Here is a 13,662-nt window from a genome sequence, read left to right as displayed (position 1 = left end):
CTGGGTCTGGGGATACCTTCAAGCAACCTGCAGAGATCCGGCCACTTACAACCTTTTGCAATTCAAGTTGCAGAGTGTAGTTAGCAGACTCCTTTATAAAGTAAATGCTGCAAGGTTTGGACAGTCTTAATATGAATGAAGAGACAGACTAACAAACGAGGGCTTGTATAGAGAAGGGACAATACTGTAGATATTGCTGAGTTCTGACAGCTAAAAACAATGCTTGTTTTCTTACATCATCATCATCAAAATGAATAATAATAGTATAGTGAACGTTGGCCCAAGCAGCAGAGTTCAAATCTGGATCCAAACTTCATCACAGTGTGCCAGTCCTGAGGCATGGTCCAGGCCCACCTCTAAGAATACAATAACATAATTCTGCTTTCTGTCTTCAAAGGCCTGGGCAAGTATCGGCTAAGGTTTTCATGAGCGATGCCAGGCGTACAATCCCATTTCTTGAGCACTGCAAAATCAGATAACTGAGATCTCTAGCTGGTACATAACCTTCAAATACATTGGGAGGGGGGCCAATCATTTTACAGGCTAAATTTGAACGCTGCCGTGCCACGTGCTATCAAGCTACGTGTACCTGCATATTACTCTGCCTGTAAACCTAGCTGTTACGGGTGTGTGTACACCTTTTTCCTCTCAATTTACTGCTTCTCTTTATACTCTGTCCCAGGTAACTAAGTGTATGTACAATGACAGGTTTCAGAGTAGCAACCGTGTTCGTCTGTATCCGCAAAAAGAACAGGAGGACTTGTGGCACCTTAGAGACTAACCAATTTATTTGAGCATAAGCTTTCGTGAGCTACAGCTCACATCCGATGAAGTGAGCTGTAGCTCACGAAAGCTTATGCGCAAATAAATTGGTTAGTCTCTAAGGTGCCACAAGTCCTCCTGTTCTTTAACTGTATGTATGTATTCAAGCTAGTTATAGAGTGTCTGTCTATAGAATTGTACAATAGAAAACTTCATCACTCAAAAAACCCAAGTCCTTAGAAGAATGGAAAGGAAAAGGAGGGAGGCAGGTTTATGAAAATACCTAGGATGTGCTGCGCCCGTGGCACTTGGGGTATGAACTCTACCGAATATAGATCTGAGATAGTTCTCCCTGTGCTGGACTAAGGGCCTGATTTTTCTGCTGCCTTACACCTGTACAAAGTGGGAAATTTTACACCCACTTTGCACAGGTGTAAGGGAGCAGACAAAGTGCAGGACCGCAAAAAATCAGGGTTGAGACTTTTTAGGCCCCATCAATAAACCTTTGATGTGCAGTACAACCTCATTCACACGGATACCCACGGTAATAAGTGTTTAATGAGCTTGTCTGCAATTAGATGAGACGATCACTGACCCCTCCTTTAGAGAGACCGGGCTCCGTGATGCATTTGTGACACACCACAGCACTGACCAGTAGAGTTTCTCCCACAAGTAAAGTTATATATACCTACTTCACCTTCCTTATCCAGGTCAAAGGCAGGTCTTCAAGAGTTCAATTAAGCATCCAAAATCACGTTTTCCTTCTAAGACAAGTCACCAACTCCTCTGTGCATCTGCTGTACTTGGTTGTGAGACAGGTATTTTTAGATTAGTGTACGTCTATAGGCCATTTATTGATTGCGTTCAGGGAGAGGGGGAGAAAAAGAGAATGCGTTCATCATGGCTTTTGAAATGAATAATTGAATATATATATAAAATGTAATGAGCCAGATCCTCTGCTGGTGTAAATTGGCATTGCTCTGAGGTAAGTGAAGATACAGATCCTTAACTGATATAAATTGGGGTACTAGGGTTCTCCCTGAAATGGTACAAGGGTCAAAACAGTAAGATTTCTGTACAGCCATTGAATGTTTTTAATCATTTAACATGGCAAATAATTGATCTACTGTATTTGGTTTTTAGATATGATTGGAAAACATCCCTGTAAGGTAGGTATAGTGAGGTCTTCATGCTCTTTTTCAGTACAGTTGGGACTTCTAGGACATTCAGATCCTTTATTTGTTTATATATTGCAAAAATCTTTCAGTTTTATGTATGCATCTGTCAGTGCAGCTTTGTGGAGGCCAGTCCCATTCCTTATGGGGTGTTTATAAACCAAAGATGTGGATCTTTGTATTTCCTTTGACATTGTCTCACCTTCTTAGCAAAAGGTTTAGGAAGTGAACAGCACAGCTGGTGACGAGTTAACAAGCTGTCTGAGTTAACAGGGTGGCAATTTTAGTGTGGCATATAATTGTTTACAACTGTTGTACTGTGCGCTAATGGCCTAATTTTTTCCCGAAGATGCGGAGCACCTCTAGCCTCTATTAACTGTAATAGGATTTGTGGTGGTCAGGGACTCTGAATATCAAGGCACAAGTGTTTTGGCTCCTGGGGCTGGGAAAATTGAGTGCTGCATAAATTAAATTGATTAATGCTTCATTGAAATAAAAATATCTCCAGAGAGCACTGATCAGTATTGTGACCCTTATCTTCTCTGTGAAGAACTGCCATGTACAGAAATAGTATCTGTCAATAATTTCATACAAGATGAAAATACATCCATATAATCTTCCTGATTCATTTCTCTTACATTCCTCTTCACTACAAGACAGGTTTCAGAGTAACAGCCGTGTTAGTCTGTATTCGCAAAAAGAAAAGGAGTACTTGTGGCACCTTAGAGACTAACCAATTTATTTGAGCATGAGCTTTCGTGAGCTACAGCTCACTTCATCGGATGCATACCGTGGAAACTGCAGAAGACATTATATACACAGAGACCATGAAACAATACCTCCTCCCACCCCACTCTCCTGCTAGTAATAGCTTATCTAAAGTGATCATCAAGTTGGGCCATTTCCAGCACAAATCCAGGTTTTCTCACCCTCCGCCCCCCCCCCCGCCACACACACACAAACTCACTCTCCTGCTGGTAATAGCTTATCCAAAGTGACCACTCTCCTCAGCAGGAGAGTGAGTTTGTGTGTGTGGTTTTTGGAGGGGGGTGCGGGGGTGAGAAAACCTGGATTTGTGCTGGAAATGGCCCACCTTGATTATCATACACATTTTAAAGAGAGTGGTCACTTTGGATGGGCTATTACCAGCAGGAGAGTGAGTTTGTGTGGGGGGAGGGTGAGAAAACCTGGATTTGTGCTGGAAATGGCCCAACTTGATGATCACTTTAGATAAGCTATTACCAGCAGGACAGTGGGGTGGGAGGAGGTATTGTTTTATGATCTCTGTGTATATAAAGTCTGCTGCAGTTTCCACGGTATGCATCCGATGAAGTGAGCTGTAGCTCAGGAAAGCTCATGCTCAAATAAATTGGTTAGTCTCTAAGGTGCCACAAGTACTCCTTTTCTTTTTGCGAATACAGACTAACACGGCTGTTACTCTGAAACCTATGATAATCAAGGTGGGCCATTTCCAGCACAAATCCAGGTTTTCTCTCCCCCCCACCCCACTCTACTGCTGGTAATAGCTTATCTAAACTACAAGACAGTTTTTCCTCCATTTGGGGCCAAATCCTGCTTGCTTCTCTCATTCAAATAGGCCCACTTACATCAGTGGACCAAATTTATTGATACTAGGGATAAATGTGGCCTGGTGGAACTAATCACAAGATCTGTTTTCCTCCCTCCCTCCAGAAGGTAACTAAAGGTCATGAGAAAATATTGAAGGCTTACTCAATATGAACACTATTTGCCTTATTCCTCTTTAGCAGATCTCCTGCTCAAAGAGGTTTGAGCTGGATTTAACCCCTTTTGCACTGAAGTTAGGTCCTCCTAGATCACCACTGGAGAACAATGCTAAGGATGCAATGCAGGATGCTGAGAACCGTGGCAGTGGAAGGGAACAGGTACTGCCTGCTGCACCAGAGTTCTGGTTTTACTTCCTGAGTTCCAGACATTCAGCTCAAGGCTCACTGAATTGAGATCCAGCCCTGCAGGCACAAAAGAGATTCATGCTAAAGAGGCTTATGTACTTGTTGAAAGCTAGTTCTTTAACCGTCCTCTAGGCCTGTAGACAGCTTAACAGATTCAGCTGGTTTAATTCCTAAAGGGAAAGGGGTGGGTTGTTTTGTTTTGATAATTAAAAATTACCTGGTTTTATGCCCTGCTTCTCATTCATAGGAGCCTTCTATATTCCTTGCTTGCTGCGTTTTGATATTTCAAAGCCATTCCAGCTGCTATGTCCATCTCCATTCTTGGTCACTATGATCGTATTCCCCTCCCGTTCTGTGTGATTCTGCAAGACCATGTGGTTCTAAATGTACCCTCGGTCACATGTGCAGCTTATGTTGTTTAAATCTTCGCTTACTGCATAGTAATCAAAACAAGCAACTTCCCTTCTGAGTTTTATTTTCATTTTTATCCCTCTTTACTGTCTCTGAGAAATCTCCCAGCTCCAGACTCAAGCAGCACTTTATGTCCTATAAGAACTATATTAGACTCTGATCTTGCAAAGGGTTATGCATGCGCTTAACTTTATGTACTGTGAACGCTCGCATTGCAGTCAGTGAGACTACTCACAGTGCATATAATTAAGCACGCTTGAATTCTTTGCAGGAATGGGGCTCTCATTGTTATCCTCTGAAGCTGAGTAATGAACATAATTCCCAAAAAGAAAAGGAGGACTTGTGGCACCTTCGAGACTAACCAATTTATTTGAGCATAAGCTTTCGTGAGCTACAGCTCACTTCATCGAGGAAGTGAGCTGTAGCTCACGAAAGCTTATGCTCAAATAAATTTGTTAGTCTGTATCCGCAAAAAGAAAAGGACAACTTGTGGCACCTTAGAGACTAACACGGCTGCTACTCTGAAACCTGTCATAATTCCCAAAAGAATATTAAAAAGTATGGCTGAGTCTAGAAAAGCAGGAAGCAATTGCATGGTGTGACGGGGTCCCTGGGGTGCAGCCTGGACCGTGGACCACTGAGCCCTCCAGTCCCACCAGTCTGGGCTTAGAGTTAAACTCTAAGCATCTGACAGGCACTGCACTTACACAGCCATCCACAGGCAGGGACATTCCCAGCTGAGTTACATGAATAATCTCCCAGCCACTCAAGAACCATCAATAGAGAGGCTCCAGCCAATTCCCCCGAGCCTTGCACCCCATAAATGTACCGTCTTGCACTGGCCAGAAGCCTGACCAGTGTTAGTTTGCCACTTCTTCAAAGGAAAGTGGACATGCACCAGCCTTTGTTATCTGAGCTGAGATTCTCCATGCACTTCCACCAAAACACAATGTTTTAGGTAAAATATAAAACATTTATTAACTATAGAAAGACTGATTTTAAGTGATTTAAGTAGCAGGCATACAGATCAAAGTTGGTTACCTGTGAAATAAAATCTAAATTCTAACTTTAACAGACTAAGCAAGATTTGAATCAAGCAGTAACTCACCCTAACACAGGGTACAAGCAGATTACAGTTCCTCAATATAGACTAGACACCCTTCCACCCTGGGACCACTCTTCCCCAGTTCAAAGTCCCTTTTCTTCCAGGTGTTGAGATGGGTACAAGTGTGGAAGGGGAACAGCCCAAGTGATGTCACTCTCCCTCTTTTTACTTTTTTCCAGCTGCTAGGAAGATCATTGCTGTGATGTGTGTTACATATGCCATGGGGGCAGACTGCCTTCTCAAAGAAGCCTCTAGGATAGTGGATTGTGTACTGATGAGCCATTAACGACCATCTGGCTGGCGATGGCTACTCCTTTGTTGTAACTGAAAGGCTGGCAGTGGGCATTCCCAACCTCACAGTTTAATATATTTCAGTAACACTCCTATAGCAGGTTTCAGAGTAACAGCCATGTTAGTCTGTATTCGCAAAAAGAAAAGGAGTTAGTCTCTAAGGTGCCACAAGTACTCCTGTAGCAACCCTTCATAACTTCACATGCAATGATAGTATCTACAATTCAACAGGATATTATTGATCAATAGATCACGACTTACAAAATGATACCTCACAAGGTGTACGTTGTACAAAACATATCCGAATCTTATCACAGTGGTGAATGTGGAGGTTCCAGGGTGCTACTTTGAAGTACAGAGTGTCCCAGAGGGACAAGCCATTAATCAGTCAAGATACAATTTACTAGTTGCCTAAATACGATACCTAAAGTGAAGGTAAATCAGATAACAATATGGATATGTAGGTGGGCTCTAGCTGAGCATGCATGCAAAAGGGAACTTCTTTTTTCCCATACCACACTTTAATCACCCTCTTCCTACAGCGGAAATTAATTCTGCTTCTCCTTATTCACCAGCAGTGGGCGAAATGTAATAGATTTGCATACACTAAATGACTACATTAGACTGACCAGATAGCAAGTGTTAAAAATCAGGACAGGAGGTGGAGGGAAATAGGTGCCTATATGAGAGAAAAAAAACCCAAAACTGGGACTGTCCCTATAAAATTGGGACATCTGGTCACCCTAGACTACATAGAGAATTGTATGCCAGTTGATAACTGGCAATAAGCAGGAAACTAAATAATGCATCCATCCCGTAGTGGCTACATTGCTTGTTGGTGTCTTAGCAAATAGAGCAATGCTGGGATTTTCAAAGGAGCCTTGAGGAATTAGGTGCCTAAATTCCATTGAAATTTATGTTCACATGCAAGTGTAAAAGGATTTAGGGCCCAGATCCACAAAGGGACACTTAACTTTTAGGCTTCTAGAAAATCACTGGAACAACAATTGGATCCACAAAGATTGAGTTAAGTTTCTAGGGGATGCATGGGGAAAGATAGTCCTAAGAATGGGATCTGCAAAAGCCAGCATGCTAGGTAGGGAGCCACCTAACCTAGCCAATGAGAGATGCTAACAAAAGAGGTGTGTCCTAAGCCTTGCACCTCAGAGTTAGGTGCCTACCTCCAGGCTGCAGGGAGGTGCTTGCGATCCACAGTCGGGAGCCCCTCTCCCAGGTTCAGAGGAAGGATTTGAACAGGGTCCTCCCACGAAAGTGCTCTGACCAGTGGGCTATGGGATAGTCTCATGTGAGAGCTCCCCCAGTCTCTCCTGTTGCAGTTCTTCAACTTTGGATAAGTACTTTGAGTCATTGGGCCAGAGAAAGAAAGCGCAAGTGTAAGAATTACTTTATAGCCTGGTGATTAGAGCACCTATCCTAATGGGAAATGACAGACTAACATGGCTGCTACTCTGAAATCTTAATAGCTCATCTTAATTAATTAGCCTCTTACAGTTTGTATGGCAACTTCCACCTTCTCTGTATGTTTGTGTGTGTGTATATACACAATCTTCTTACTATATGTTCCATTCTATGCATCCGATGAAGTGAGCTGTAACTCATGAAAGCTTATGCTCTAATAAATTTGTTAGTCTCTAAGGTGCCACAAGTCCTCCTGTTCCTTTTGCGGGTACAGACTAACACGGCTGCTACTCTGAAACCTGCTCCAATATCAGTTAAGACATGCTACTTTTCTTACCCTTCACAGTACTTGCTGGTTTTGTTACCTTCTGTCTTGTTGCAAGTATTCCTTTTCACTATCTTCAGTTTCCGAGGAGTTTTGCTACTGCGTATTACAATCGACATCGAATTGTTGCCATAGATTTCCTCCTCGGTATTAATAGCATTACAAATGGTTCTGTGCCTACTAGAAAGTATCATAGTGTCATTTCCTTAACTGTTAGGATCTTACATAAATTGAAACAGAGGATGAGGTTTGCTTCAGTTTTCAATTAGCTGCAAATACAAATGTGGCATTTTGAATGCTCTGATGCCCCACTCCCCATTTATTTCATATTAATTTTAATTAGAGGAGAGCCAAGGAAAACATCTTCAGATATTGCATTTGAGGCCAGAGCTAGGTTCAGGTCAAGCTTTGATATCTCTGAAATCTCACAAGTTATTGGCCGAAAGTGATGGGCATGCCAGGCGATCAGCTATTCTCAGAGTTTTTGCCAGTTAGGGCTAAAAACTTATGAGTGACTGGCCTGGTGAGACTTGAGCTGCATCCAGACCAGAATTGCAAAACTCTTCTAGTTGGGATCTGAACCAAACTAAATCCACAGCTGCAGGTTCTGAACTGATTGACATTTAGTTCCCCCCACCTGAAATTTGTTAGAGAGATTCACAGTCAAAATTCTATTTTGGACTATCTCTAATTTTTAATTATAGCAATTATTATGAATTCATAGGCTGTAGTCTCCTAAGGTCCAGGTTCCTTCATCTGAGTTATTGTAAATCAACAGTAGCTAAACAGCATTTAATGACACTAGTTGTTACTAGAATTGCTTTCCCATTGAGTGCTTTCATCAGGCATGTATAATTATATTGTGCTGGCTACAGACAGAATTTACAAATGTTTACTGTCAGTATTGTTTCACACTAACTCTTTCTGGTGTTATGAGTCTCAGAGAAATTAATATCAATTCTAAGCAATGATAATAAGTCTTCAGATATATAGTGAATACCTTTTAACATAATTTTTATACAGTAGTGCAGCAGTGGAAATATACTCTGTCTTTATAGAAATGCTTTCAGAATTATCCATTTTAAGATTTGGAAAAATGACCCAGTGGTATCTGACACAATTATTTCCCCAGTGTGGTCTCTATTAATTGCTGTTCCTGAGAGCAGTGAGGCTTTAATACCAAATGACTAGCCTGCTGGGTCCCTTGGGAAATATTAGTAAGTCAAATATTGCAAGAAATTTATCTTAGACTCTAAAAGCAACTTCCTCCCATTTGTTTTCTCATCATGTGACACCAAAGTAATGATTTTGTCCACAGTATCGTACACACTAGAATACTGAGTAATTTGCAAGCCTCCCTTTAAAGGGTCATTTAAATAACAATTCAACTACAACAAAGTTGATAACCATGGAAATGTGTGCTATGTCCTGTATATGGGGGGCAGGTGTGTGCGTGGCTAGGTAAATAACACTCTGCCCGTCTGCCTAAAGATTCAGGATCTGCTGCAAAGCACAGTGAAGTCTTTTAATTGATTTCACTGGGCTTTGAATCCGATCATGAGGGGTTACCGCAGTACCGTGTCACAAGGGAGCAGTGGTTTTGAGAGGGGTCTCAAGACTCCTGCATCCAGAGAGAACTGGAAGTATGAAGGAGTTGATCCAGTTGGTCTCTCAGAGAGGGTGGAGCTTGCACTGTGCTTTTGAATCCTGGCAGCTAGTTTGGAATGACTTTCCCATCTTGGAGGAGGTTGCCTGTCATTGCAGTGCTGCACTCTTAGCTGCTGCTCCTGTAAGAGAAGAAAAGGAATGGATAGTCCTGAATCAAAGGGTGTGTTCGCATGAGAATCTTAGAATCCCCACATGGATCCAGTAAGTAACTAAACTTTGATTCAGTGCTTGGGCAGAAGAAGCCCCCCTTATCAAATACTCAAACTAGGGAAAGTCTGCACTTGAATGCCTTAAATGCTGCTTTGCTTAAAAAAAAAAAAACCCTAGAAATCTCATTGGAGGCAAGAAATCTAGTAAACTGTTAGTGTAAGAGTAAAGAAAAGGCTTTTTTTTTTTTTTTTGCAATACATAAACTTTTTTGACCAGAAAAACCTGTGTTAATCCCTAGGAGATGATATGGAATTCTTGTGCTAAATACAGGATTGTGCTTGCTGTTCACATTTAGTATAGGGAAACCCCAAATACCGGGGCCAGGGTGTTAAAAACAATAACCAAAAAACTAGACATCTTCCTGTTGACTGTCAAATGTTAAACAGTCTAATGGAAATCATTTGAATTTCAATGATATACAAAAAGAAAACGAGTACTTTGCAGATACAGACTAACACGGCTGATACTCTGAAACCAATAAAACCAATGCATCTGATGAAGTGAGCTGTAGCTCATGAAAGCTTATGCTCAGATAAATTTGTTAGTCTCTAAGGTGCCACAAGTACTCCTTTTCTTTCAATGATATATAATATATTTGATTTTAAATATTTGTCCTGGAGGAAAAAGATACAGTCTAAAGTACTCGGGTCTAAAATAAGATCTTCCAGCATTGCGATAGGTATTAATTAGACTAATTGCACTAATTTAAGTGTAAAGAAATATACATGCAGGAAGACTTTTCTTCCGTTTGGGCTTGGGGCGGGGCAGGGCAAGGAGGGCGAGCTGAAATTATCACCGCACATTCTGCTCATTGGTACGCTGGTGCGATTTTGCTGAGGTCAGTAGAGTTGCAACAATGTAACTACCAGCCCAAATAACATTTTGTGGGCTTATGAGGTTGGGGCAATCAATATTTAGCAAAGCGGTGTTAAGATCCAGCTTTAAAGGCTCAGAAAGCTTACATTGTAGAATAATTTTTCATTGAATGACGTATCTCTGCATCTCACCCTTTAGACTAAGATGTTTTGGGTCCAATAAGCTTTGTTTCCTCATCTCTGTCGATTCAACTACGAATGAGAAAACAGTACTGTTGTCAAGGTCACCCTTTATGGAGAAGGAGTATGTTGCTTCTGCAGCAAATACTGTCTAGCATGGGGAGTTTGCCTTACTATGACTGAGGAGACTGTAGTCCTAGAGAATCTGGGCAAGTGCTGGCAGTTTTTAAAGAGTGTAGCCTAAGAGTCATTCTGTCCAAATTAATTGATTAATCGCAGTTAACACACACGATTAACTCAAAAATAATTAATTGCAATTAAAAAAATTAATCATGATTAATTGCAGTTTTAATTGCACTAACAATAGAATACCCATTGAAATGTATTAAATATTTTTGGATGTTTTTCTACATTTTCAAATATTGATTTCAATTACAGCACAGAATACAATGTGTATAGTGCTCGCTTTATATTATTTTTGATTACAAATATTTACACTGTAAAAATGATAAACAAAAGAAATACTATTTTTCAATTCCCCCTCATACAAGTACCGTAGTGCAATCTCTTTATTGTGAAAGTACAACTTACAAATGTAGATTTTATTTGTTTGTTTGTTACATAACTGCACTCAAAACAAAACAATGTAAAACTTTAGAGCCCATAAGTCAGCTCAGTCCTACTTCTTCACTAAGACAAACAAGTGTGTTTACATTTACAGGAGATAATGTTGCCCGCTTCTTATTTACAATGTCACCTGAAAGTGAGAACAGGCATTGCAAGGTATTTACATGCCGGATATGCTAAACATTCATATGTCCCTTCATGTTTTGGCTGCCATTCCAGGGGACATGCTTCTATGCTGATGAGGCTTGTTAAAAAAATGTGTTAATTAAATTTGTGACGGAACTCCTTGGGGGAGAATTGTGTGTCTCCAGCTCTGTTTTACCCGCATTCTGCCATATATTTTATGTTATGGCAGTCTCAGATAATGACCCAGCACATGTTTGATTTAAGAACAATTTCACTGCAGATTTGACAAAATGCAAAGAAGGTACCAATGTGAGATTTCTAAAGATAGCTACAGCACTAGTCAAGGTTAAAGACTCTGAAGTGCCTTCTAAAATCTGAGAGGTGTGGAGCATACTTTCAGGAGTCTTAAAAGAGTAATACTCCAATGCAGAAACTACAGAACCCGAACGACCAGAAAAGAAAATCAACCTTCTGCTTTTAGAGTAGCAGCCATGTTAGTCTGTATCCGCAAAAAGAAAAGGAGTACTTGTGGCACCTTAGAGACTAACCAATTTATTTGAGCATAAGCTTTTGTGAGCTACAGCTCACTTCATCGGATGCATGCAGTGGAAAATACAGTAGGGAGATTTATAAACACAGAGAACATGAAACAGTGGGTGTTACCGTACACACTGTAAGGAGAGTGATCAGGTAAGGTGAGCTGTTACCAGCAGGAGAGCAGGGGGGAAAAAACCTTTTGTAGTGATAATCAAGGTGGGCCATTTCCAGCAGTTGACAAGAACATCTGAGGAACAGTGTGTGTGTATGTGTGTGTGTGTGTGGGGGGGGGGGGTTGAAATAAACATGGCGAAATAGTTTTACTTTATGTAATGACACATCCACTTCCAGTCTTTATTCAAGCCTAAGTTAATTGTATCCAGTTTGCAAATTAATTCCAATTCAGCAGTCTCTCGTTGGAGTCTGTTTTTGAAGTTTTTTTGTCGAAGAATTGCCACTTTTAGGTCTGTAATCGAGTGACCAAAGAGATTGAAGTGTTCTCCGACTGGTTTATGAATGTTATAATTCTTGACTTCTGATTTGTGTCCATTTATTCTTGTGTCCAGTTTGCCCAATGTACATGGCAGAGGGGCATTGCTGGCACATGATGGCATATATCACATTGGTAGATGTGCAGGTGAATGAGCCTCTGATAGTGTGGCTGATGTGATTAGGCCCTATGATGGTGTCCCCTGAATGGATATGTGGACATAGTTTGCAACGGGCTTTGTTGCAAAGATAGGTTCCTGGGTTAGTGTTTTTGTTGTGCGGTTGCTGGTGACTATTTGCTTCAGGTTGGGGGCTGTCTGTTAGCAAGGACTGGCCTGTCTCCCAAGATCTGTGAGAGTGATGGGTCGTCCTTCAGGATAGGTTGTAGATCCTTGATGATGCGTTGGAGAGGTTTTAGTTGGGGGCTGAAGGTGACAGCTAGTGGCATTCTATTATTTTCTTTGTTGGGCCTGTCCTGTAGTAGGTGACTTCTGGGTACTCTTCTGGCTCTGTCAATCTGTTTCTTCACTTCAGCAGATGGGTATTGTAGTTGTAAGAATGCTTGATAGAGATCTTGTAGGTGTTTGTCTCTGTCTGAGGGGTTGGAGCAAATGCGGTTGTATCATAAAGCTTGGCTGTAGACAATGGATCATGTGGTGTGGTCTGGATGAAAGCTGGAGGCATGTAGGTAGGAATAGCGGTCAGTAGGTTTCCTGTATAGGGTGGTGGTTATGTGACCATCGCTTATTAGCACTGTAGTGTCCAGGAAGTGGATCTCTTGTGTGGACTGGTCCAGGCTGAGGTTGATGGTGGGATAGAAATTGTCGAAATTCTAGTGGAATTCCTCAAGGGCTTCTTTTCCATGGGTCCAGATGATGAAGATGTCATCAATGTAGCACAAGTAGAGCAGGGACATTAGGGGACAAGAGATAAGGAAGCATGGTTCTAAGTCAGCCATAAAAATGTTGGCATACTGTGGGGCCATGCGGGTACCCATAGCAGTGCCGCTGATTTGAAGGTATACATTGTCCCTAAATGTGAAATAGTTATGGGTGAGGACAAAGTCACAAAGTTCAGCCACCAGGTTTGCCATGACATTATCGGGGATACTGTTCCTGATGGCTTGTAGTCCATCTTTGTATGGAATGTTGGTGTAGAGGGCTTCTACATCCATAGTGGCCAGGATGGTGTTTTCAGGAAGATCACTGATGGATTGTAATTTCTTCAGGAAGTCAGTGGTGTCTCGAAGATAGCTGGGAGTGCTGGTGGCGTAGGGCCTGAGGAGGGAGTCTACATAGCCAGACAATCCTGCTGTCAGGGTGCCAATGCTTGAGATGATGGAGCGTCCAGGATTTCCAGGTTTATGGATCTTGGGTAGCAGATAGAATACCCCTGTTCGGGGCTCTAGAGGTGTGTCTGTGTGGATTTGTTCTTCTGCTTTTTCAGGGAGATTCTTGAGCAAATGGTGTTGTTTCTTTTGGTAACCCTCAGTGGGATCAGAGGGTAATGGCTTGTAGAAAGTGGTGTTGGAGAGCTGCCGAGCAGCCTCTTGTTCATATTCCGACCTATTCATGATGACGACAGCACCTCC

At 41.6% G+C, this 13,662-nt stretch overlaps 1 protein-coding gene across 7 annotated transcripts in view; it reads left to right on the top strand.

Annotated features, from left to right (window-relative positions):
* Positions 1-13,662, top strand: part of ACSL6 (acyl-CoA synthetase long chain family member 6) — a 111,342-nt gene that overhangs the window by 29,320 nt on the left and 68,360 nt on the right. The window contains exon 1 of one of the 7 annotated variants that reach the window (XM_073355624.2): positions 9,240-9,288. The exons of the other annotated variants lie outside the window; for them this stretch is intronic. Coding sequence (XP_073211725.2) covers positions 9,258-9,288 — 31 coding nt within the window. The 5' untranslated portion in view covers positions 9,240-9,257. Of the gene's footprint in view, positions 1-9,239; positions 9,289-13,662 lie in introns of those variants that run through there. 7 annotated transcript variants of the gene reach the window in all.

Source organism: Lepidochelys kempii, chromosome 8, assembly GCF_965140285.1.
Source record: "Lepidochelys kempii isolate rLepKem1 chromosome 8, rLepKem1.hap1, whole genome shotgun sequence".
NCBI lineage: Eukaryota > Metazoa > Chordata > Testudines > Cheloniidae > Lepidochelys > Lepidochelys kempii.
The sequence above is the reverse complement of the archived record's forward strand: the minus strand, read 5'-3'. Positions and strand labels throughout refer to the sequence as shown.